The following is a 26,564-nucleotide window of genomic DNA, read 5'->3' as shown; positions in this document are numbered from 1 at the left end:
TCACTTTGTAACCCTGCATCTGGATAGTGAAGAATAAATCAGGTTTGTAAGAAGAACATGAACATTATAGTGTATTTGTTCTCAAAACTTTTGAATCTCAAATAAATGAAATAAATTAAAAATCACATTGTCAGTTGAAGCACATGTGGTGAGTCTTGCTTACAGCAGAGTCAGTAGTAGTAATAAATGATTACCCTTCTGCTAAGTTCAGAGTCTTAGGCAGGTTTCCATAATCTTTTCAACTAGAAAATTGAATAATTTTTTTTAACATTGCCAACAACCAATCTGGCATTTAAACTTACTTTATTAAAGTTGAGGATAGCTGTTTAATACATAGTTTGATATAATAAAACTACAGATGACCAGCACTCACATCACATAATTGAGCTTCCAGGATGACACTCCCCTCAGCTAACGCTCAGTGCTGTGGCAGTGGATGGGCTCTGTACGACAGGCTACCTGCCCTCAGGGACTCACGGGCTCTCCTGCTCTCACCTTCCAGCTGGGCTCCGTACAACAGGCTACCTGCCCTCATGGACTCAGAGGCTCTCTTGCTCCCACCTTCCAGAACCTGGGCATTACTGATCCTGAGAAGAAAGTTCAGAGCTTTTTCTGTGATACTTAATAACTTACTTTACTAATGTTTTAAAAGGCTAAGAGACATTTGTGAATTTCAAATGCAAAACTGGAATTTAAGGTGTTTGTTCTGATAAATTATGCTCTGAAATGAAAGGTTTTATTTGCAACTTATACAATTTCATGAAAATATACACTGCTCAGAATCTGACATAGGCTAAGTAAAACATTTTGTTTTCTGAAAAATACTGTTAATATACACCTTTGTCTTAAAATAATTCAAACACATGATTAAATGAACTAATTTTGACAAAATGTTTCTTTAAGATGACAGTTTGCAAAAAGAAAAGTTAAGGTAATTTTAAACCAATTTTAGTAAATACGTAGATATATTTTATTTGTCAAGAGGATATTTTATTTAGGATATTCAAGTACAAAAGTGAAAAATTATATACCTATCTATGACTGTTAAGAGAAAGTTAGAAGGCATCCAATTGTTCTAAGAATACTATGAAGGCACTGAATTCAAATATCTCAATATATGAGTTATCTAAATTTTTATATCTTTAATATTCAGATGCTGACAGATATTTTCTTAAGAAATATTTTTAATAAGACAATTCAACCTTATGATTTTTTTTCCCTGGAAGACAGTTTTAAACATATAAAATATCCTAATGAAACAGAGTGGCAACACCCCAGATTCAAAGGTACTCATCACTAGAAAAGGGATTTATACCTGGATGCTATTACTTTCAAACATATCTTGCTCCATCACAACAATACTTCAACCACAATAAGGTATAGTGAAGCATAGAAGGCCATCATGTTACATAATTTCATACAAAAGCATAGGATCATGTTATCAATTGGATAATGGTACAAAAATTAAAAACTTCTATAAAACTATTAAGAGATTAGAGATTCAGGTATATAATACATTTTAAAACATATGTCCCAAATTTTACCTTTGGTATGTACAAAAAAGGAGTTCCTCTTGGAATATAAATGCAATCAGACAGCCATACAATGAATGAGTTCTGTATTTTCAATGTCACTGACACTTTGCTCCATGGTACAATGCATGTAAGTGACAATAACCAGGCAGCAGGAAAAATGATCTACATTCATCACAAACCAGCAACTTGAAAACCTCTAACAACAGTGAATATATAAGTGATATCATTCACTGTGGCTTATATATTAACTTTATACTTAAAAGCATTTAAGTGCCATTTGTGGCCATTTGTCAGATATAGAATAAGTGATACAGAAAATAAAAACAGCAAGAAAATCAGAGCATACTTCTAACATTTTAATAACTTTTGCTTGTGATGACCTTCTATGATCTGGAACCTTTGTTTTACATAAAATTGGAGCTGGAAAGAGAAAAAAAACCTTTTGATTGGTACAATAAAAAACTATATAGAAATAAAAATTATTAAAATCATTAGTTTTACAAAGCTTTTACAGAAAGAGCAAATATACATCTAATATACTATAGGATATCTAGCTATGGGACTTTGGAAAAGAAAAAATAAAAATACCTCATCAAACTCTATTTTCTTGAATATTAATTCTTCTGAGCTCTCAAAAAACTATGGGCTTTGCCCTTACTTTATAAACAAGAACACATACTAATGGTTGTTAAGTGGAGCAGGGTGACAACTTTTACAAAGCAAATGTAAGCTGTCTTTCATACATGGAATAAACTTGGGGAATCCAATTTTAGTAACACTGGATTAAGATGAAAGGATAAGAAGGTAAAAGGTCCCTTAACTGTACAATTCAAAGCATATCTTAAAGCAGTAATAAACTATATTTATAGCTTATCTTTTGAAATTCAATTATTGAATAAAAATAGCTATTAAAAATCATATACATTTTTTTGACAAGTAATTGCATGCCCACTATATAGCAGGCACTGTTATAGGCTCTGGACATGGATGCATCAGTGAACAAAACAAAGATCCATGCCCTTGTAAAGTTTATATGGAAGGATCACACATGAGAATTCCTTCCTTCTTTCTTCTCCCCAAACTATAAAATCCACAGGTCGGCTAAATCCACCAAAACCCTGTGGATTTACTTCTCCATAGTTTAAAAATTGGAAAGTCCCCATGGTCCAATGTTAGGTTTCCCTAATTATTTGAAGTCACAATATTCTGAAAATGCTGGGTTTGAAATAAGATATGATGATAAAATTAAATCAGAAATGTTGCTCTGTGAGGAACATAAGGAGAGCTGGATGCTGCCAAAACAGAGGCAGCTGGAATAAACTAAGGCAAAGAGTCACAGAGAAGCACTCTCAACAGAACAGGTTAATGATGAATTTCAAGAACAGTCAACTAGGCAAAATGACAAGGGCATTTTAAGTAGGAGAAATAAAGGACATAAAATATAGAAAAGAAAAAAAAATGTATTTTCTAAAATGTTGGTAACTTTGATTTTAACACATACCCCAAACCTATAAGCCTTGAGATTATCATCCAAATGCTACTCATGGCCACCCCATTGTACAGGGGCCCTCTCTACCTTCCTCTGCATCTTTACGTCCACCATTGATTTCACAAGCTCTGACATCAAAGCACAGGAGTTCAAATCGATAGCCTGGATCCCTTATTAAAATAAAAATTCTCACAAAATCATTATCAGTAGAATTTGTAAAATAAAAAAAGAGAACCTAAGAATTCGGTCTTTTATCAAGTATTACTTTACTTCTAGGATTCCCCAACAAAGTATATACATGAAATTCAAAATATATATAACCAACGGTAGGTAAGTCAGCAGTTATTAGAAATACAGGCTAGGTGACAAAATAAGAGCAGCCATTCTTCCCCCCAGGTAGCTGACCCTTTCTACATTATGATACTTTTTTTTCACTCATTCATTTGCTCACTTTGGCAAATATTTACTGAGCACCTAATATGTACCAGGTGCTGTTCTAGATGCTGCAGAAACAGCAGTGAAGAAAAGGGACAGGTCTCTGCTCTCAAGGAGCTGATATTTTAATCACAAGAGGTTGACAAGGAATAAGGAAACTGGTAAGTTCAATGAAGATCAAACAGGGCAATGAGAAAGAAAGTAATGGAGGAATGGGGCCACCAGAGTCAGGGAGTTGGGGATGGCTTACTTCTTACGGTCTTTGTCCTTCTTCAGGTTGCTGCCTGATGCCATGTAGGACTGGTTCTGGTATATCTCTGAAGTAGCTTTCTTTTTTGAGAAAGCGATTATTTCTTCTTCCAAGAGTCTTCTCTTTTCTTCAAGCTTCATTCTCTCTTCTTGGTGAACTCTTTTAAGGTGCTCAAATTTAGCCTGTAGCTGTGAAAGAAAGGTGCAGTTCCCATCAACAACACACTGTGGCAGCACATGCACAGGAATGTTCTCCAGCTTAGCAACAATTTCTAACACTAACCTACACAGCAATCTACAAGTTTTCCTGATGTCTCGAAAGTTCTGCTTTAAGGAAAAATGTACATATGGAACTGCCTTGGTAACTTTAATTATAAATGAGTTCCCATGCAAAAGATGCATGAACAAAAACACATAATAAAAAAAATACAGTCTCATGTAAAATCCTGTTTTTTTATTCTAATTTTATTTTTTCATTTTTTTTTAAACATAATTGATTGTCAAGTTAGCTAACATACAGTGTATACAGTGTGTTCTTGGCTTCGGGAGTAGATTCCTATGTTTTTAAAACATTTGACCTTTTCTTAGAGTTTTCATTTTCTTGCTCTATATATTTCCCTGCAAAGCCTCTTCAAATAAAACTCTCTAAAATCCATGCTTAATAAAAGTGAGGGACACAAATTACAAAAGCAAGTTATTTTCCAAGTAAAGATACCAAATATAGTGAAACTGTTAAAAGTTCTATTGGTAATCCTGCTTGGAAAGTGTCAATTGTCAATTTAAATCAAGAACCTTAAAAATCTATTACATTTTCCCACAGTCATTCACCTTCTTGAAATCTAAGCTAAATCAAGAAATCCTAAATTGAGTTTTATTCATAAAAATAATCACTGTAGTTGAGTTTACAGCATAATGGAAAACATAGCCCACATCTAATAAAGTCAAAAAGTAAATTTGTGCTAAATACACTCAATGCAACCATTAAAATGAGTTTGTAAAAGTTTATAACATTATAACATGATATTTCCTTGGTTTGTTTATCTAGAAAAAGAATCTAGGGACTTTAGTGGATCCTGTATCAATGAGCCACGTGTCTTGCCTGCCAAGAACACACACACAGCATCCAAAATCTAGATAAAAAAGGTAACTTTTTGAATTCCCTGGTCTAGTTAGATAACGTTTAGTATTTTCAGTTCTGGGTAGCATTCATATAAAAAAGTAGGACTTGGTTTCTAGAAAAGATGGCATATAAGAAACTGAAGAGCTAAACTCCATCCTAATAAAAATTCACTGTTCCAAATATGGAAGAGGTTGTCTTGTGCGCCAGTAAATCCTGACAGGAGATGTATTTAAAAGGAGACAGAACAGGATTGAAACAGATTAAGTAAAATTCTTCTTCCCTAAAATGCTTTTATTCCTGAGGATGGCATTTCAGAGAAGCATCAGTTCATTAGTATTTGCTTATTTCATAGTTCCTGCTTTTACAAAAATTTATGTGTGTGTGTGCATGTGTATTTAAAAAGTGGGGTTCTGGGGCGCCTGGGTGGCGCAGTCGGTTAAGCATCCGACTTCAGCCAGGTCACGATCTCACGGTCCGTGAGTTCGAGTCCCGCGTCGGGCTCTGGGCTGATGGCTCAGAGCCTGGAGCTTGTTTCTGATTCTGTGTCTCCCTCTCTCTCTGCCCCTCCCCCGTTCATGCTCTGTCTCTCTCTGTCCCAAAAATAAATAAACGTTGAAAAAAAAAATTAAAAAGTGGGGTTCATCTAGTTGTCATTCAAATCAATGGTATACATAGAGTCACAACTGAGTATGTGTGTATCTTCTATAAATGTGGGAGAGGAGCTGAGTAAAGCCTGGAAAGACAGGATACAGGAGTGGATTTAGATTATGTGTATAGGAGTGGATTTAGAGGACACGTATAAAGACATCTCTGATTACTTAAATGTAGGCTGCATACTCTATATGCATAGTTAAATATCTTGAAAGGTTATAGACTACTTCATAGATCATTCATGAAGTTGACTAAAAATTGCAGAAATACTACAAAAAGAAAAATGTTTTAAAAAGGGAGGCAGAGATAGGTATGACTATTATTTACATAATGTGGAATTCACAACTTTTGACAGCAGCAGTCTATTCCATGTACATAAAGCACTCACTTATGGTTCCACTATGTAATTCAAACATATTTCAAATACTCAGAAGCAGTATTTACAAAAGATATAGCATATTGGTGGTACTGTCTTAAGGGCATTGGTGAGAAGTTATCAACAGCACAGAAGGTCTCCTGTTTTTTTGACCCTGACTCTAAAGTATTAATGATACTGGCTTTACAGTATTAAAACTAGCCATGAAGTACCTTGTAACATTAATAAGAGAGGCCCTTATACTCTCTGCCTATAATGCTATATAGTTAAAATCTACTGCCTATAATCTACTGCCTATAATGCTATATAGTTAAAAATTTAGGGAGCACCTGGGTGGCTCAGTCAGTTAAGCATCCAACTTCAGCTCAGGTCATAATCTCATGGCTCATAAGTTCAAACCCCGTGTTGGGTTCTGTGCTGGACAGCTCAGAGCCTGGAGCCTGCTTCGAATTCTGTGTCTCCCTTTCTCTGTACCTCCCCCACTTACACTCTGTCTCTCTCTCAAAACTAAATCAACAGTATGGAGGTTCCTAAAAAAATTAAAAAAATAGATATACCCTATGATCCAGCAATAGTACTGCTAGGAATTTACCCAAGGGATACAGGAGTGCTGATGCATAGAGGCACATGTACCCCAATGTTTATAGCAGCACTTTCAACAACAGCCAAATTATGGAAAGAGCCTAAATGTCCATCAACTGATGAATGGATAAAGAAGATGTGGTTTATATATACAATGGAATTCTACTTGGCAATGCGAAAGAATGAACTCTTGCCATTTGCAGCAATGTGGATGGAACTGGAAGGTATTATGCTGAGTGAAATAAGTCAGAGAAGGACAGATATCCTATGTTTTCACTCATGTGGATCTTGAGAAACTTAACAGAAGTCCATCGGGGAGGGGAAGGGGATAAAAAAAGTTACAGAGGGAGAGAGGCAAACCATAAGACACTTTTAAATACTGAGAACAAACTGAGGGTTGATGAGGGGGGAGGGGAAAGTGGGTGATGGGCATGGAGGAGGGCACCTGTTGGGATGAACACTGGGTGTTGCATGGAAACCAATTTGACAATAAATTGTATTAAAAAATAATAAATAAATAAATAAACATTAAAAAATTAAAAATAAAAGTCTATAAAGGATCTACTGACAAACGGTCTTTCTCTTTTTCTTTCAACCATGTGATTTGAAATTCAACCCTGAATTTTCAATTTCCTTTTAAATAACACACATTTTTTTTTTAATTTTTTTTTTCAACGTTTATTTATTTTTGGGACAGAGAGAGACAGAGCATGAACGGGGGAGGGGCAGAGAGAGAGGATGACACAGAATCGGAAACAGGCTCCAGGCTCTGAGCCATCAGCCCAGAGCCTGACATGGGGCTCGAACTCCCGGACCGCGAGATCGTGACCTGGCTGAAGTTGGACGCCTAACCGACTGCGCCACCCAGGCGCCCCTAAATAACACACATTTAAACAAGATAATCTTGTATCGGATTTTAAAAATTAAAAACTCAACTATAGGGGCGCCTGGGTGGCTCAGTCGGCTAAGCATCCAACTCTTGATATCAGCTCAGGTCATGATCTCAGGGGTCATGAGATTGAGCGCCACATCAATGTGGAGCCTTCTTAAGATTCCTCTCTCCCTCTACCACTCATGCTCACTCTCTCTGTCTCTGTCTCTGTCTCTCTGAAAAAAAAAAAAAAAAAAAAAAGAAACAACTCAACTGTAAACCACTTCTAACATCTTTTCTCCTCACTGGAAAAACTAAGAATTAAACTCTTAAATAGTTTCACTCTACTTCTATCTTAAAGATGAATCTACTAATGAAAAAAAAGTCAGCATCCTCATTTCCTGATCATTACAACTCTTTCCTCAATTTTTATACTTAAAAATAACTCAAAACTAGGGAACTATTCTTGGACAAAAGAGACTAAACAAACAGAATACCCGAATGTGATATGAGACCTACAACTGAATTCCAGTTCAAAAATAAAAAACTAAAAAATCTGTAAACAAATAAAAGAAAAAAAAACAATAAAAGACCATCTTGGACAACTGGGGAAATGTAACTGTGGACAGGAGATCAGGTGAGATTATGGCATTCACATTAATTTTCTTAGGTGTAATATTAGTACAATGGTTATGGAAGAAAATGTGCCTAACTTCAGAGATGCACACTGAAGTGCCTACGGATAAAGTGTCATAATATCTACAACCAGCTTTCAGATGACCAGGGAAAATGGATACCCCTCTCTCCCAGATGCATACACACACACACACACACACACACATATATATATATAAAATAAAAGTGGCAAAACACCCATTGCTAAATCTAGGTGTGGGGAGGGACATAGGTAGGTACCCTTAGTTTCACTTTCCTGTTCGAACTTTTTCAAAATACAAAGTTCAAATTCAAATTATAAACAAGAGATATCAGACTATTAATTTTATAAAACTACTTACAAGTATACTTGAAAAAATAAATTTGTAAAAATATAAATAATTCAGAAAATCTTGTATTATCAAGTTCACTTGTATTAACATTTTTGTCTTAGAAATTCCTTTTTGAACTCATCCTTTTTGACTCTCATCTTGAATGTGGCCATTTACTTAAAAGTAGCCATTGTAGTTAGGTCTATAGAAAATAGTTTAACTCAAATAAAACTAAAAGTGTTGCTTGAAGAACTAGAAGCAAACAAAACTATGGAAATAACTGCAATGTTTGTGTGTGCATGTGCACATGTGTGCCAAGGTTATCCAAAAGTGATTTGACCACCTGACTGGTCTGGAAAGCCTGAGTTCAAACTCAGAAGAGTTACTTAATTGTTTTCATAGTTACCTGTTTCATGGCATCACCCCAACAGCTCTCAAGAACTCTCAAGAAAGGTTTTATTAAGCCACAGCTAAAACATTTCTGGTTCAAAGTTAAGGTATTTATTCCATTAGACATTCTTTCCTGCTTTGCTGAAGATTAGTTGACCATAATTTTACTATTAGGTATTTACCCAAAGGATACAAAAATACTGATTCAAGGGGTACATGTTCATAGCAGTGCTATCAACCACAGCCAAACTATGGAGAGAGCCCAAATGTCCATCGACTGATGAATGGATAAAGAAGCTGTGGTATGTGTATACACAAACACACACACACACACACACACACACACACAGCCTCAAAAAGAATGAAATCTTGTCATTTGCAACAATGTGGATGGAACTAGAATGCATCTACTAAACAGCGAAATAAGTCAATGAGAGAAAGTCAAAAAGCATACCATATGATTTCACTCATAAGTAGAATTTAAGAAACAAAACAGATGAACATGGGAAGGAGGGGGAAGAAAAAGAGATGGAAACAAACCACAAGAAACTCCTAACGACAGAGAACAAACTAAGGGTTGATGGAAGTGGGTGGGAGATGGCTAGATGGGTGATGGGTATTAAGGAGGGGACTTGTTGTGATGAGCAATGGGTGTTGTATTTAAGTAATGAATCACTGAAATCTACTCCTAAACCAATAATTGCACTGTATATTAACTAAAGCATGCATAAATAAATAAATAAATAAATAACAAAGTTAAGATACTTAAAACACCTCTTAGTGACCTAGTCCCCTTGGAGAACCACTTCTAATGGAAGACGATTTGCTCAAAAAAGCCAAATTTTTATTTGATTTCAGATTTTTAAAAGTCTGTATCCAAAGACTATGTGTTAAAATAGCTACTTTTTAAAGAACAATAAGTACTCTCCAAAAGCATCTCAGCTAAATTCTTGAGATAAATCTCTCAAACAGGACACCTAAAAAACAAATGCAGATCACATCAAACCAGTGTACTTGCCTCTCTTTCAGCTTCTTTCAATATGGCTTCTTTCTCCTTTACTCGCTGCACAAACATCTGCTTCATTTCTTCTTCCTTCCTCTGACGTTCACCATAAAATTCATGTCTTTTGGCTTCATAGGTCTCTTGAAGACTACAAAGTTATTTGTGGTACTCTCATGTTAAAAAGCGATGTAGGAAACTTTCAAACAGTCAAACATCTTGGATTAATCCTCATAAGTATACCATACTTTCCAATACCCTCTTACACACAGCAACCCAAAACATGGCATTCCCTATAGCAATGAGACATAAAAAGCCACCAGTGACACAGCTAACAGAGAGTACTGGACTTCTGAAATCTCTGCTTTTTATAAGCCCTTTACAAGAAGTATTCTAATTTTACCCCAACTGAATTCCTCTTTCAGTCTTTGTTAATTGGCACCACTGTGTCTGAAAACCTTGAAGTCTTGAAGTCATCCTTGACTCTACCCTTACCTTACCTGATCACCAAAGTCTGGGAGTTCAGTCTGTGCCCCTGACATCATTTCATTCCAATCTTCTGATTTTTACAGATATCCTAGCTCAATCTTGGTCATTTTCTGCTTTCACTATTGCAATATCATAACTGATTTCTGGGCTTTTAGTTCCTCTTTCACTTTCTTCTTTCTTTTCACTCCTAAGATTTTCCAAAAAGTCCCACAAATCTTATCTTTTTTTCCATTGCACTAGTTATGTTATCTACAGAATAAGGTCCCACCTCCTTTAAATAGCACTCAAGAAACTTCACAAGCTGGCCTAATTCCACCTTTCCAGATTCATCTCTTTTAAAACAAAAAAACTTTATTTATTTACTTTGAGAGAGAGAGAGAAAGAGAGAGACAGAGACAGAAAAAGAGAGAGATGGGGGAAGGGAGAGAGAGAGAAAGGGAGAGAGAATCCCAAGCAGGTTCCCTGCTGTCAGCACAGAGCCAGACGAGGGGATTATGAGATCATGACCTGAGCTGAAATCAAGAGTTGGATGCTTAACCAATGGAGCCACCCCAGATGCCTCTCCAGATTTGTCTCTTAACAAACAAATCTACTGCCCTAAGGTTCCAGTCATAACAGCCTACTCGTTGTTCCTAAAACACACCACAAATTTCATGCTTTAGCTTATGTGTCTCCTGTGCTTCCCATGTTATTGCCCACCTCTCAATCCTCATTCTACCTATCTAACCTTCTACTTCTCAAGGTCAAATTCAAATGCAACTTCCTCTCTAAAGCCTCCCCTAGTCTCCCCCATTGGAACTAACTGTGCCTTTGAAGCATTCTCATGGCACTTTGTACCTTTTCCTTGGCATTTATATCTTATCTGCCTCTCTCTTCTAATAGATCATTATCTTTGTAACGTGACTATACAGCAAAGCTCTCTAGACATTTCAGTCTCTTAATAAATGTTCATTTGGTGACAGAAATTGGCAGAAAGTAGAGCCAGATTTAACCAACCAGAGAAAGGACTGTACTGGAACACTATGCCTAGCTGCTCTTTCTTACTTATAGCATTTCAGATGTACTTCTTATACATCAGAAATGCCAAGCCCTTCCATTTCAACTCACTATGAGACTATCCTAAAGATTTAACAGGGAACACAAATGCACCTTCCAGCTGTGCTGCAGTGAGAAATTTCTACTGCTTACAAAAAAAAAAACTACATCTAAATAGATATAAAATGTGATAAATTAAGGCATTTTACAATCTTAAATGTTGTAACTGGAGAAATAAATCTTCCAAGTATAGAATTTTAAAAGTTCATGAAGAAATAGAGTAAGAAATGTTGCATAACAGCTATTATGGCTTATTGTGTGTGGTATGCAAAGCAGGTGTTCTGAGGAGGAAAAGATCCTAAACACTTTCTTTAAAAGCAAAATGTACAAACTGCCCTAGATAAGCACATAAATGTCCCAGATTTCAAGAACATTTTACTTTTTACCAGGCTTTTTGCTTTTCTGTGGTTGCTCTCATCTTATTTTTGTTCTTTAAACATTTTTTTAATTTTTATTTATTTTTTTTAATTTACATCTAAGTTAGCATACAGTGCAACAATGATTTCAGGAGTAGATTCCTTAATGCTCCTTACCCATTTAGCCCATCCCCTCCTCCCACAACCCCTCCAGCAATGCTCTGTTTGTTCTTCGTTTTTAAGAGCCTCTTATGTTTTTGTCCCCCTCCCTGTTTTTATATTATTTTTGCTTCCCTTCTCTTATGTTCATCTGTTTTGTATCTTAAAGTCCTCATATGAGTGAAGTTGTATATTTGTCTTTCTCTGACTAATTTCGCTTAGCTTAATACCCTCTAGTTCTACCCACGTAGTTGCGAATGGCAAGATTTCATTCTTTACTCATTCACTACTCCTCATTACTTGCGGAATAATTAATGAATTATTCTTTATTATTTCATTACTCCGCATTACTTCTGGAGTAATACTCCATTGTACATATATACTCATTGTGGTTTTGATTTGTATTTCCCTGATGATGAATGATGTTGAGCATTTTTTCATGTGTCGGATGGCCATCTGGATGTCTTCTTTGGAGAAGTGTCTATTCACGTCTTTTGCCCATTTCTTCACGGGATTATTTGTTTTTGGGGTGTTCAGTTTGATAAGCTGTTTATAGATTTTGGATACTAACCCTTTATCTGATATGTCATTTGCAAATATCTTCCCCCCATTCCATCAGTTGCCTTTTAGTTTTGCTGATTGTTTCCTTTGCTGTGCAGAAGCTTTTTATTTTTTTTTTATTTTTATTTTTTTCTGAAATTTATTGACAAATTGGTTTCCATACAACACCCAGTGCTCATCCCAAAAGGTGCCCTCCTCAATACCCATCACCCACCCTCTCCTCCCTCCCACCCCCCATCAACCCTCAGTTTGTTCTCAGTTTTTAACAGTCTCTTATGCTTTGGCTCTCTCCCATTCTAACCTCTTTTTTTTTTTTCCTTCCCCTCCCCCATGGGTTCCTGTTAAGTTTCTCAGGATCCACATAAGAGTGAAACCATATGGTATCTGTCTTTCTCTGTATGGCTTATTTCACTTAGCATCACACTCTCCAGTTCCATCCACGTTGCTACAAAAGGCCATATTTCATTTTTTCTCATTGCCACGTAATATTCCATTGTATATATAAACCACAATTTCTTTATCCATTCATCAGTTGATGGACATTTAGGCTCTTTCCATAATTTGGCTATTGTTGAGAGTGCTGCTATGAACATTGGGGTACAAGTGGCCCTATGCATCAGTGCTCCTGTATCCCTTGGATAAATTCCTAGCAGTGCTATTGCTGGGTCATAGGGTAGGTCTATTTTTAATTTTCTGAGGAACCTCCACACTGCTTTCCAGAGTGGCTGCACCAATTTGCATTCCCACCAACAGTGCAAGAGGGTTCCCGTTTCTCCACATCCTCTCCAGCATCTATAGTCTCCTGATTTGTTCATTTTGGCCACTCTGACTGGCGTGAGGTGATACCTGAGTGTGGTTTTGATTTGTATTTCCCTGATAAGGAGCGACGCTGAACATCTTTTCATGTGCCTGTTGGCCATCCGGATGTCTTCTTTAGAGAAGTGTCTATTCATGTTTTCTGCCCATTTCTTCACTGGGTTATTTGTTTTTCGGGTGTGGAGTTTGGTGAGCTCTTTATAGATTTTGGATACTAGCCCTTTGTCCGATATGTCATTTGCGAATATCTTTTCCCATTCCGTTGGTTGCCTTTTAGTTTTGTTGGTTGTTTCCTTTGCTGTGCAGAAGCTTTTTATCTTCATAAGGTCCCAGTAATTCACTTTTGCTTTTAATTCCCTTGCCTTTGGGGATGTGTCGAGTAAGAGATTGCTACGGCTGAGGTCAGAGAGGTCTTTTCCTGCTTTCTCCTCTAAGGTTTTGATGGTTTCCTGTCTCACATTTAGGTCCTTTATCCATTTTGAGTTTATTTTTGTGAATGGTGTGAGAAAGTGGTCTAGTTTCAACCTTCTGCATGTTGCTGTCCAGTTCTCCCAGCACCATTTGTTAAAGAGGCTGTCTTTTTTCCATTGGATGTTCTTTCCTGCTTTGTCAAAGATGAGTTGGCCATACGTTTGTGGGTCTAGTTCTGGGGTTTCTATTCTATTCCATTGGTCTATGTGTCTGTTTTGGTGCCAATACCATGCTGTCTTGATGATGACAGCTTTGTAGTAGAGGCTAAAGTCTGGGATTGTGATGCCTCCTGCTTTGGTCTTCTTCTTCAAAATTCCTTTGGCTATTCGGGGCCTTTTGTGGTTCCATATGAATTTTAGGATTGCTTGTTCTAGTTTCGAGAAGAATGCTGGTGCAATTTTGATTGGGATTGCATTGAATGTGTAGATAGCTTTGGGTAGTATTGACATTTTGACAATATTTATTTTTCCAATCCATGAGCAGGGAATGTCTTTCCATTTCTTTAAATCTTCTTCAATTTCCTTCAGAAGCTTTCTATAGTTTTCAGCATACAGATCCTTTACATCTTTGGTTAGATTTATTCCTAGGTATTTTATGCTTCTTGGTGCAATTGTGAATGGGATCAGTTTCTTTATTTGTCTTTCTGTTGCTTCATTGTTAGTGTATAAGAATGCAACTGATTTCTGTACATTGATTTTGTATCCTGCAACTTTGCTGAATTCATGTATCAGTTCTAGCAGACTTTTGGTGGAGTCTATCGGATTTTCCATGTATAATATCATGTCATCTGCAAAAAGCGAAAGCTTGACTTCATCTTTGCCAATTTTGATGCCTTTGATTTCCTTTTGTTGTCTGATTGCTGATGCTAGAACTTCCAGCACTATGTTAAACAGCAGCGGTGAGAGTGGGCATCCTTGTCGTGTTCCTGATCTCAGGGAAAAAGCTCTCAGTTTTTCCCCGTTGAGGATGATGTTAGCTGTGGGCTTTTCATAAATGGCTTTTATGATCTTTAAGTATGTTCCTTCTATCCCGACTTTCTCAAGGGTTTTTATTAAGAAAGGGTGCTGGATTTTGTCGAAGGCCTTTTCTGCATCGATTGACAGGATCATATGGTTCTTCTCTTTTTTTTGTTGTTAATGTGATGTATCACGTTGATTGATTTGCGAATGTTGAACCAGCCCTGCATCCCAGGAATGAATCCCACTTGATCATGGTGAATAATTCTTTTTATATGCCGTTGAATTCGATTTGCTAGTATCTTATTGAGAATTTTTGCATCCATATTCATCAGGGATATTGGCCTGTAGTTCTCTTTTTTTACTGGGTCTCTGTCTGGTTTAGGAATCAAAGTAATACTGGCTTCATAGAATGAGTCTGGAAGTTTTCCTTCCCTTTCTATTTCTTGGAATAGCTTGAGAAGGATAGGTATTATCTCTGCTTTAAACGTCTGGTAGAACTCCCCTGGGAAGCCATCTGGTCCTGGACTCTTATTTGTTGGGAGATTTTTGATAACCGATTCAATTTCTTCGCTGGTTATGGGTCTGTTCAAGCTTTCTCTTTCCTCCTGATTGAGTTTTGGAAGAGTGTGGGTGTTCAGGAATTTGTCCATTTCTTCCAGGTTGTCCAATTTGTTGGCATATAAGTTTTCATAGTATTCCCTGATAATTGTTTGTATCTCTGAGGGATTGGTTGTAATAATTCCATTTTCATTCATGATTTTATCTATTTGGGTCATCTCCCTTTTCTTTTTGAGAAGCCTGGCTAGAGGTTTGTCAATTTTGTTTATTTTTTCAAAAAACCAACTCTTGGTTTCGTTGATCTGCTCTACAGTTTTTTTAGTTTCTATATTGTTTATTTCTGCTCTGATCTTTATTATTTCTCTTCTTCTGCTGGGCTTAGGCTGCCTTTGCTGTTCTGCTTCTAGTTCCTTTAGGTGTGCTGTTAGATTTTGTATTTGGGATTTTTCTTGTTTCTTGAGATAGGCCTGGATTGCAATGTATGTTCCTCTCAGGACTGCCTTTGCTGCGTCCCAAAGTGTTTGGATTGTTGTATTTTCATTTTCGTTTGTTTCCATATATTTTTTAAATTTCTTCTCTAATTGCCTGGTTGACCCACTCATTCGTTAGTAGGGTGTTCTTTAACCTCCATGCTTTTGGAGGTTTTCCAGACTTTTTTCTGTGGTTGATTTCAAGCTTCGTAGCATTGTGGTCTGAAAGTAAGCATGGTATAATTTCAATTCTTGTAAACTTATGAAGGGCTGTTTTGTGACCCAGTATATGAACTATCTTGGTGAATGTTCCATGTGCACTCGAGAAGAAAGTATATTCTGTTGCTTTGGGATGCAGAGTTCTAAATATATCTGTCAAGTCCATCTGATCCAATGTGTCATTCAGGGCCCTTGTTTCTTTTTTTTTTTTTTTTTTTTTTTTTTTACTTTTTTTTTTCAAAGTTTTTTATTTATTTTTGGGACAGAGAGAAACAGAGCATGAACTGGGGAGGGGCAGAGAGACAGGGAGACACAGCATCCGAAACAGGCTCCAGGCTCCAAGCCATCAGCCCAGAGCCCGACGCGGGGCTCGAACTCACGGACCGCGAGATCGTGACCTGGCTGAAGTCAGACGCTTAACCGACTGCGCCACCCAGGCACCCCAGGGCCCTTGTTTCTTTATTGACCATGTGTCTAGATGATCTATCCATTTCTGTAAGTGGTGTATTAAAGTCCCCTGCAAATACCACATTCTTATCAATAAGGTTGCTTATGTTTATGAGTAATTGTTTTATATATTTGGGGGCTCCGGTATTCGGCGCATAGACATTTATCATTGTTAGCTCTTCCTGATGGATAGACCCTGTAACTATTATATAATGTCCTTCTTCATCTCTTGTTACAGACTTTAATTTAAAGTCTAGTTTGTCTGATATAAGTATGGCTACTCCAGCTTTCTTTTGGCTTCCAGTAGCATGATAAATAGCTCTCCATCCCCTCACTCTCAATCTAAAGGTGTCCTCAGGTCTAAAATGAGTCTCTTGTAGACAGCAAATAGATGGGTCTTGTTTTTTTATCCATTCTGATACCCTATGTCTTTTGGTTGGCGCATTTAATCCATTTACATTCAGCGTTATTATAGAAAGATACGGGTTTAGAGTCATTGTGATGTCTGTATGTTTTATGCTTATAGTGATGTCTCTGGGACTTTGTCTCACAGGGTCCCCCTTAAGATCTCTTGTAGGGCTGGTTTAGTGGTGACAAATTCCTTCAGTTTTTGTTTGTTTGGGAAGACCTTTATCTCTCCTTCTATTCTAAATGACAGACTTGCTGGATAAAGGATTCTTGGCTGCATATTTTTTCTGTCTAGCACCCTGAAAATCTCGTGCCAATTCTTTCTGGCCTGCCAAGTTTCAAAAGAGAGATCAGTCACGAGTCTTATAGGTCTCCCTTTATATGTGAGGGCACGTTTACCCCTTGCTGCTTTCAGAATTTTCTCTTTATCCTTGTATTTTGCCAGTTTCACTATGATATGTCGTGCAGAAGATCGATTCAAGTTACGTCTGAAGGGAGTTCTCTGTGCCTCTTGGATTTCAATGCCTTTTTCCTTCCCCAGTTCAGGGAAGTTCTCAGCTATTATTTCTTCAAGTACCCCTTCAGCACCTTTCCCTCTCTCTTCCTCCTCTGGGATACCAATTATGCGTATATTATTTCTTTTTAGTGTATCACTTAGTTCTCTAATTTTCCCCTCATACTCCTGGATTTTTTTATCTCTCTTTTTCTCAGCTTCCTCTTTTTCCATAACTTTATCTTCTAGTTCACCTATTCTCTCCTCTGCCTCTTCAAGCCGAGCTGTGGTGGTTTCCATTTTGTTATGCATTTCGTTTAAAGCGTTTTTCAGCTCCTCGTGACTGTTCCTTAGTCCCTTGATCTCTGTAGCAAGAGATTCTCTGCTGTCCTGTATACTGTTTTCAAGCCCAGCGATTAATTTTATGACTATTATTCTAAATTCACTTTCTGTTATATTATTTAAATCCTTTTTGATCAGCTCATTAGCTGTTGTTATTTCCTGGAGATTCTTCTGAGGGGAGTTCTTCCGCTTGGTCATTTTGGATAGTCCCTGGCGTGGTGAGGACCTGCAGGGCACTTCCCCTGTGCTGTGGTGTATACCTGGAGTTGGTGGGCGGGGCCGCAGTCAGACCTGATGTCTGCCCCCAGCCCACCGCTGGGGCCACAGTCAGACTGGTGTGTGCCTTCTCTTCCCCTCTCCTAGGGGTGGGATTCACTGTGGGGTGGTGTGGCTCGTCTGGGCTACTTGCACCCTGCCAGGCTTGTGATGCTGGGGATCTGGCGTATTAGCTGGGGTGGGTAGGCAAGGTGCTCGGGGGCAGGAGGGGCAGGCTTAGATCGCTTCTCCTTAGGTGATCCACTTCAGGAGGGGCCCTGTGGCAGCGGGAGGGAGTCAGATCCGCTGCAGGAGGTTTGGCTCCGCCGAAGCGCAGAGTTGGGTGTTTGCGCGGAGCGAGCAAGTTCCCTGGCAGGAACCAGTTCCCTTTGGGATTTCGGCTGGGGGATGGGCGGGGGAGATGGCGTTGGTGAGCGCCTTTGTTCCCCACCAAACTGAGCTCTGTTGTCAGGGGGCTCAGCAGCTCTCCCTCCCTTTGTCCTCCAGCCTTCCCGCTTTCCGAGCAGAGCTGTTAACTTATGACCTCCCAGACGCTAAGTCGCGCTTGTTGTCGGAACACAGTCCGTCAGGCCCCTCCGCTTTTGCAAGCCAGACTCGGGGGCTCTGCTTGGCCGGCGAGCCGCCCCTCCGCCCCAGCTCCCTCCCGCCAGTCCGTGGAGCGCGCACCGCCTCGCCGCCCTTCCTACCCTCTTCCGTGGGCCTCTCGTCTGCATTTGGCTCCGGCGACTCTGTTCTGCTAATCCTCTGGCGGTTTTCTGGGTTATTTAGGCAGGTGTAGATGGAATCTAAGTGATCAGCAGGACGTGCGGTGAGCCCAGCATCCTCCTAAGCCGCCATCTTGCCGCAACTCCCAAGCTTTTTATTTTGATGAGGTCCCAATAGTTCTTTTTTGCTTTTGTTTCCCTTGCCTCTGGAGTCATGTTGAGTAAGGAGTTGCTGTGGCCAACGTCAAAGAGGTTTTTGCCTGCTTTCTCCTCGAGGATTTTGATGGCTTCCGGTCTAACATTTAGCTCTTCATTCCATTTTGAGTTTATTTTTGTGGATGGTGTAAGAAAGTGGTCCAGGTTCATTTTTCTGCATGTTGCTGTCCAGTTTTCCGAGCACCACTTGCTGAAGAGACTATCTTTATTCCATTGGATATTTTCCTGCTTTGTCAAAGACTAGTTGGCCATATGTTTGTGGGTCCATTTCTGGGTTCTCTATTCTGTTTCACTGATCTGAGTGTCTGTTCTTGTGCCAATACCATACTGTCTTGATGAGTACAGCTTTGTAATACAACTTGAAGTCTGCGATTATGATGCCTCCTGCTTTAGTTTTCTTCTTCAAGATTACTTTGGCTATTTGGGGTCTTTTCTGGTTCCATTCAAATTTTTGGATTGTTTGTTCCAGCTCTGTGAAGATTGCTGGTGTTATTTTGATAGGTATTGCATTGAATATGTAGATTGCTTTGGGTAGTATTGACATTTTAACAGTATTTGTTCTTCCTATCCAGGAGCATGGAATATTTTTCCATTTTTTGGTATCTTCTTCAATTCCTTTCATAAGCTTTCCATAGTTTTCAGTGTATAGACTTTTCACCTCTTTGGTTAGATTTCTTCCTGGGTATTTTATGGGTTTTGGTGCAATTGGGACTGATCCCTTGATTTCTCTTTCTGTTGCTTCATTGTTGGTATATAGGAATGCAACTGATTTCTGTGCATTGATTTTATATCCTGCCACTTTGCTGAATTCATGGATCACTTCTAGCAGTTTTTTGGTGGAATCTTTTGGGTTTTCTGTATACAGTATCATGTCATCTGCAAAGAGTGAAAGTTTGACCTCATCCTGGCCGATTTGGATGCTTTTATTTCTTTGTGTTGTCTGATGGCTGAGGCTAAGACTTCCAATTCTATGTTGAGTCACCGTGACGAGAGTGGATATCCCTGTTGTGTTCCTGACCTTAGGGGAAAAGCTCTCCGTTTTTCCCCATTGAGGATGATATTAGTGTTGGGTCTTTCACATATGTCTCTTATGATCTCAAGGTATAATCCTTCTATCCCTACTTTCTTCAGAGTTTTTATCAAGAAAAGATGTTGTATTTTGTCAAATGCTGTCTCTGCATCTATTGAGAGGATCATGTGGTTCTTGTTCTTTCTTTTATTGATGTGATAAATCACATTGTTTTGTGGATATTGAACCAGCCCTGCATCCCAGGTATAAATCCCACTTGGTTGTGGTGAATAATTTCTTTAATGTATTGGTGGATCCAGTTGGCTAATATCTTGTTGAGGATTTCTGCACCCATGTTCATGAGGGAAATTGGTCTATAGTTCTCCTTTTTAGTGGGGTCTCTGTCTGGTTCTGGAATCAAGGTAATGCTGGCTTCATAGAAAGAGTTTGGAAGTTTTCCTTTCATTTCTATTTTTTGAAACAGCTTCAAGAGAATATAGGTGTTAACTCTTCCTTAAATGTTTGGTAGAATTCCCCTGGAAAGCCATCTGGCCCTAGACTCTTGTTTGGGGGGAATGTTTTTATTACTAATTCAATTTCTTTACTGGTTTGGATCTGTTCAAATTTTTTATTTTTTCTTGTTTCAGTTTTGGTAGTTTATATGTTTCTAGGAATTTGTCCATTTCTTCCAGATTGCCCATTTTGTTGGCATATAAATGCTCATAATATTCTCTTATTGTTTTTATTCCTGCTGTGTTGGTTGTGATCTCTCTTCTTTCATTCTTGATTTTATTTATTCGGGTCCTTTCCTTTTTCTTTTTGATCAAACTGGCTAGGGGCTTATCAATTTTGTTAATTCTTTCAAAGAACCAGCTTCTGGTTTCATCAATCTGTTCTACTGATTTTTTGGCTTCAATAGCATTGACTTCTGCTTTAATCTTTATTATTTCCTGTCTTCTTCTGGTTTGGGGCTTTAGTTGCTGTTCTTTTCCCATCTCTTTAAGGTTTAAGGTTAGGTTGTGTATCTGAGAGCTTTCTTCCTTCTTTAGGAAGGCCTGGATTGCTATATATTTCCCCCTTATGACCACCTTTGCTGCATCCCAGAGGTTTTGGGCTGTGGTGTTATCATTTTTATTGGCTTCCATGTACTTTTTAATTTCCTCTCTAACTTCTTGGTTAGCCCATTCATTCTTTAGTAGGATGTTCTTTAGTCTCCAAGTATTTGCTATCTTTCCAAATTTTTTCTTGTGGTTGATTTTGAGTTTCAGTGTTATGGTCTGAAAATATGCACAGTATGATCTCAATCTTTTTGTACTTGTTGAGGGCTCATTTGTGTCCCAGTATGTGATCTATTCTGGAGAACGTTCCATGTGCACTGAAGAAGAATATACATTCTGCTGATTTAGGATGAAATGTTCTGAATATATCTGTTAGGTCCATCTGGTCTAGTGTGTCATTCAAAGTCATTGCTTCCTTGTTGATTTTATATTTAGATGATCTGTCCATTGCTGTAAGTGAAGTGTTGAAGTCCCCTACTATCATGGTATTATTATCAATGAGTTTCTTTATGTTTGTGATTAATTGATTTTTATATTTGGGTGCTCCCACATTTGCAGCATACATGTTTACAATTGTTAGGTCTTCTTGGTGGATAGACCCCTTAATTATGATATAATTCCCTTCTTCATCTCTTGTTACAGTCTTTATTTTGAAGTCTAGATTGTCTGATATAAGTATGGCTACTCCGGCTTTCTTTTGTTGACCATTAGCTAGATGGTACTCCATCCTTACTTTCAATCTGAAGGTGTCTTTAGGTCTAAAGTGGGTCTCTTGTAAACAGCATACAGATGGATCTTGTTTTCTTATCCAGTCTGTTACCTTATGTCTTTTGATTGGAACATTTAGTCTATTGACATTTAGAGTGAGTACTGAAAGATACGAGTTTATTGCTATTGTGTTTCTTGTACAGTTGGAGTTTCTGGTGGTGTTCTCTGGTCCTTTCTAATCTTTGTTGCTTCTGGTATTTTGTCTTTTCTCCCCTCAGAGAGTCCCCCTTAAAATTTCTTTCAGGGCTGGTTTAGTGATCACAAATTCCTTTAATTGTTGTTTGGGAAACTTTTAATCTTTCCTTCTATTTTGAATGACAGCCTTGATGGATAAAGAATTTTTAGCTGCATATTTTTCCAATTCAGCACATTGAATATATTCTGCCACTCCTTTCTGGCCTGCCAAGTTTCTGTGGATAGGTCTGCTGCAAACCTGATCTGTCTTCCCTTGTAGGTTAAGGATTTTTTTCCCTTGATGCTTTCATGATCCTCTCCTTTCCTGAGTATTTTGTGAATTTGATATGCCTTGTTGATGGTCAGTTTTTGTTGAATCTGATGGGAGTCTTCTGTGCTTCCTGGGTTTTGATTTCTGTGTCTTTCTCCAGGTTAGCAAAGTTTTCCGCTATGATTTGCTCACATAACCCTTCTACCCCTTTTTCTCTCTCTTTATCTTCTGGGACCCCTATGATTCTGATCTTTTTCCTTTTTAATGAGTCACTGATTTCTCTAATTCTTAAATCGTGCTCATTGCCTTAGTCTCCCTCTTTTTTTCTGCTTCATCATTCTCCATAAGTTTGTCCTCTACATCATTGATTCGCCGTTCTGTCTCATCCATCCTTGCCACCATGGCATTCGAGATTGTAGCTCAGTTATGACATTTTTTTAATTTCATCCTGACTAGTTTTTACTTCTTTTATCTCTTCAGGGAGGGATTCTAATCTATTTTTGACCCCAGCTAGTATTCTTACTATCGTGATTCTAAATTCTGGTTCAGACATCTTGCTTTTATCTGTGTTGATTAAGTCTCTGGCTGTTGTTTCATTCTGCTCTTTCTTATGGGGTGAATTCCTGCTGAGTTCTGTGGCTCAGGTTGTGCAGATTGTTGTGTTAATCCTCCAATCAGTTTTCTAGGTGTGCAGGATGGTTTAGTGTTGATCTGGCTGTATTTCATGGATGTGAGATGCAAAAAGCCTTCCATGCTGTTCTGTAATCTTGGCTCCTCCCTGTTTTGGTCTTATTTTAAAGAAGCCTCTAAATCTATCAGGCTACCTTCACTATTGTCAGAAACCTCACTACATTTCACCAGCCCCATATTGGATTTGATAGTCTTTGATGACAAACTTGATTTAAATAATATGTGGAATTTAAATGAATTTTAAACTGTTTTCAAAATTCTCATTATCTGTTTATACATAAGCACTTGAGTTGCTTAGGAAGAAAATAAATCTACCTGGTAAAGAGAAAAGACCTAACATTTGTTGAATAGCTGCTAACAGCAAGGTAATTTTCTGGTAATTCCCATATCTATCTAATTTCCATACCATCTGTGAAGATCAAGCACTAATACTCTGTTTTACAGATAAAACTAAAGCTCAGAAAGGTAAAGTAATCTGCCCAAAGCAACATAGTTGGTAAGAGGAAAGTTGGAAATTGAACCAGGTCAGATTTTTGGGTTTTTTTAAAGATAAAAATGTACTACTCCTGCATATTTTCCACCATGTCATATGGTTTTTCAACTTTGACAACCAAAAGCCAATTGTAAGTAAAGAAACCTGCACTATCTTTCAAAAAGTCATAAAGAAACTCTTAGAAAATCTGTAAGGGAATGATTTATTAGTGTTGTAAAACTAAGACAACCACTGTTTACTATCATGGATTTATTCATTAAATGAAAATGAAAAAATGGTTTTCTTGCTATTTTAATATAAAATTCTTGCTTTTTCTAATATAAAAGTAGCTTGCTGTGAATATTCAACACAACATATTACTATACTTAAAGTATCACTGTTGAAAACCAAAGAAGAAAAAAAATTCTCAGAAATTCATTTTCATCAAGAAAATCACTGCAGTCCCTTCACTTGGGATTTCTTTGTGTTTCATATACAGTTCTAATAAACCTGCTGAACTTTCTCCATTTCTGCTGTAGACTAAATGCAAAAGTTATTTATTTCTTGAGAATTCCAAAGACACAAATTTTATAACACAAAAAATCACGCCAAACACTTAAGCAACTCCAAAATACTACAAAAATCTTCTTTTCAAAACTATAGGTCCCTCAAATCTATAGGCCCCTTCTATTCTCTAATGTTAAAGATGATTAATTTGGGGAATAAGAGTGGTTATGTTAATCTAAAATAACTTGGGGATTTAAGGAGCTTTATAAGCATGTCTGATCTAGCTTAAATAACTAAAGATCAGTTAATTAAGACTAGAGGAGAGTATAATGCCATTTACTGGGACCTCATGATAAGCACCTGAACAGTGTTGGGAGATTAGGATGCTAACTATGACTCAGCATAACTGTTCACAATAAAATGTAAGTGGAAAACAAGCTGACGGTATGGCAGTGAAGAATAAAGGTCATCCTAACAGGTTCATAGAACTATTTTTTATTGATAGATATAATAGGGATGGATTTCATATGCCAACCAAATCACAGTGACTATTTTTACATACACCCCAAATTAAATGGAAAACATTGCCCAGAAAATAGAATATAACTTCCTGAAGCTGTAAAACCTTCCTAAGACATCAGGCTATACTGAATTATAGAAGCTTTATCAGATAATTCATTCACAAATGAGAAAACACCAAGAGAAGAAACATCTGCCATGCCTGACTCAAGAAATCCAGTAAGAAATTTCTTCTCTCTTAAGGATGGCAGAGGACCCATGCAGGCAGAGGTCTTCCTTACACTGAGATCTAGTTCCCCATCTTTTCTTGCTTGTTCCCTATCCAATCTAAAATCTGGCATAAATTGAAGAACCTCCTTTGCCAATTTTCCATTCTTCTTCTGATTTGTGAGCGGATGTTTCACAGACTGAAGATATGCTCAAAAAAAAAAAAAAAAAAAAAAAGATGTTCTAAGCACTCTTTGATTCCGACTGCCCACCATCTATCTATACCTCCTTTTGGTATTGTTACCTGATTACCTTTTGGAGAGCTACCTCTCCCCACTGGGGATATCGTATGATGGGACAATTAATTAGATTCATGCCCACTCTGGCCAAGACGAGGCAAGACGTCCTAAGGTAGGCCTTTGGACACTCTCTCCTGGGCTATAAATTGTCAAGCAGAGAATTAAAAGTCTGGAAATGGTTTCAATTCATTCACTCCACTTCCAGTATAGAATGAAACTGGTTTCTACCTGTTCTAAGCCTTCCCTTTGAATCTGTAAGTCTTGGCCAATGTAGTCTTCCAACTATTGCCCTTTTTTCTTTTAGACGGAGTGGTTTTCATTTTCAAAGAGCTGTAAAGGAAGCAATTGGATTGTATTACACTGCTATACTTCTACAGCAAGAACTTGATCCTCAGCTTCAACACAGCTGACCTCTTCCTTCCTGAAACCCTCTACATTTGGCTGCCAAGACATGACACTGCTGGCTTTCCTGCCCAAGCCTTCTCAATCTCTTCTATCTGCTTCTCTGGCTGAAAAATATTAGAGTGATTCAAGTCTGTTTCCAAGGTACCTTGCTTTCCAGATATACTTCTCTCTCCAGGCAATCTCATCCACACCCATACATTCAATTAAACATCTAAATGCTGATAACTCTTAAGTTTTTTCCTTTGGCCCAGCCCTCTCCTCTGAGCTCCAGAGAAGTACCCAAAGTGCCTATCAACATTGTTATTTGATGTTTGAGGGGAAACTCATGTCAGCAGGTCCCAAACCAGGCTTTTGATCTCCATCATGGCCATCACTGCTGCTCCACAAAAAAAGCCAGTTCTTCCAGAAATAACTATCTCAATGAAAGCAACAACCATCTGCCTAGCCAATGAAACCATAATACTAGGAAACCAGAAGTCTTTTTTTTAGCATCTTCTGACATCTGCTTCTTTACCTCATTACACCCAAACAATCACTAAGTTCTTTCAATTTCATCTTCTAGATATCTTGCAAGCACATCTAGTTCTATTTTCATTGCTTTTACTCTCCCACTGGTCTCTCCAAAGTAGCTTTGCATACCCCTTTAATACCTTCTTTGCATTATAGCTAAAAGTGATATTTCAAATGCAAATATGATATAACTCCTTGAATGGTTCTGCCTTTCCCTTGGGACAAAGCCCAAATCCTTACCAGGTCCTCCCCAGTTTGACTCCTATATACCTCTTCTCTCAATCTTATGCCCCCCAACTTGTCTGTTCTCCAGCTACACTGACCTTCCTACAGCCTTCAAAATGTTATTCTCTCCGCTTACACAGTCTTTTCATGTCTTTCTCTTATTTCCCCAAATTATTAGCTCAAAACAGTAACTGCCTCAAGAAAGTCTCTAATTTTCCACATTAAACCAGGATACCCCCCCAATATAACATCTCTCCCTTAGTGTGTATTTCACAACTGTGATTGTGGAATTAGTTATTGATTTTGGCCTCCCCTACAAGAATGTAAACTCCATGACAGCCATGTCTACAGGATCTTATTCAGTATTATATCCCCAGCACTTAGCCCAGAGCCTTGCAAAGAGAAAACACCTTTACAATATTTATGATTTTACATAATGTTAATCACTGTTGATTCCCAAATTATTATCTCAGCATTAACTTCTCTCTAAGCACTAGATTCATTTATGCAAGAACCTACTGAAACTCTTCACTGTAATATTAAATAAGCAATTTAAATTTAACATGTCCCAAACCTCTCAATTATCAACCATAACTCCTAAAATTGACCCTTTCCCCAGCCTTGCTCATATTAGTAAACATTACCACCATTCAGCCATTTCTCAGGTCAACCACAGTGACTAGAGTTATCCTTGATTCCTCTGTCCTCTACATCCCATATCTGAAAC

General features: G+C 37.9%; 1 protein-coding gene across 5 annotated transcripts in view; it reads right to left on the bottom strand.

Annotated features, from left to right (window-relative positions):
• Positions 1–286: 286 nt before the first annotated feature.
• The window catches only part of SEPTIN10 (septin 10), a 72,531-nt gene continuing 46,253 nt past the window's right edge, over positions 287–26,564 (bottom strand). For 3 of the 5 annotated variants that reach the window (XM_043604755.1, XM_043604756.1, XM_043604757.1), the window contains exons 9-11: positions 9,703–9,835; positions 3,710–3,897; positions 287–587 (exon numbers count right to left, since the gene is read on the bottom strand). In XM_043604755.1, coding sequence (XP_043460690.1) covers positions 419–587; positions 3,710–3,897; positions 9,703–9,835 — 490 coding nt within the window. In that variant the 3' untranslated portion in view covers positions 287–418. Of the gene's footprint in view, positions 1,956–3,036; positions 3,195–3,709; positions 3,898–9,702; positions 9,836–26,564 lie in introns of all 5 variants that reach the window. The other 2 variants (XM_043604758.1, XM_043604759.1) reach the window with 2 other exon arrangements.

The sequence above is a fragment of the Prionailurus bengalensis genome, chromosome A3, assembly GCF_016509475.1.
Source record: "Prionailurus bengalensis isolate Pbe53 chromosome A3, Fcat_Pben_1.1_paternal_pri, whole genome shotgun sequence".
NCBI classification, from domain to species: domain Eukaryota; kingdom Metazoa; phylum Chordata; class Mammalia; order Carnivora; family Felidae; genus Prionailurus; species Prionailurus bengalensis.
Note: the sequence above shows the minus strand (reverse complement) of the source record. Positions and strands in the feature narration are given on the sequence as shown.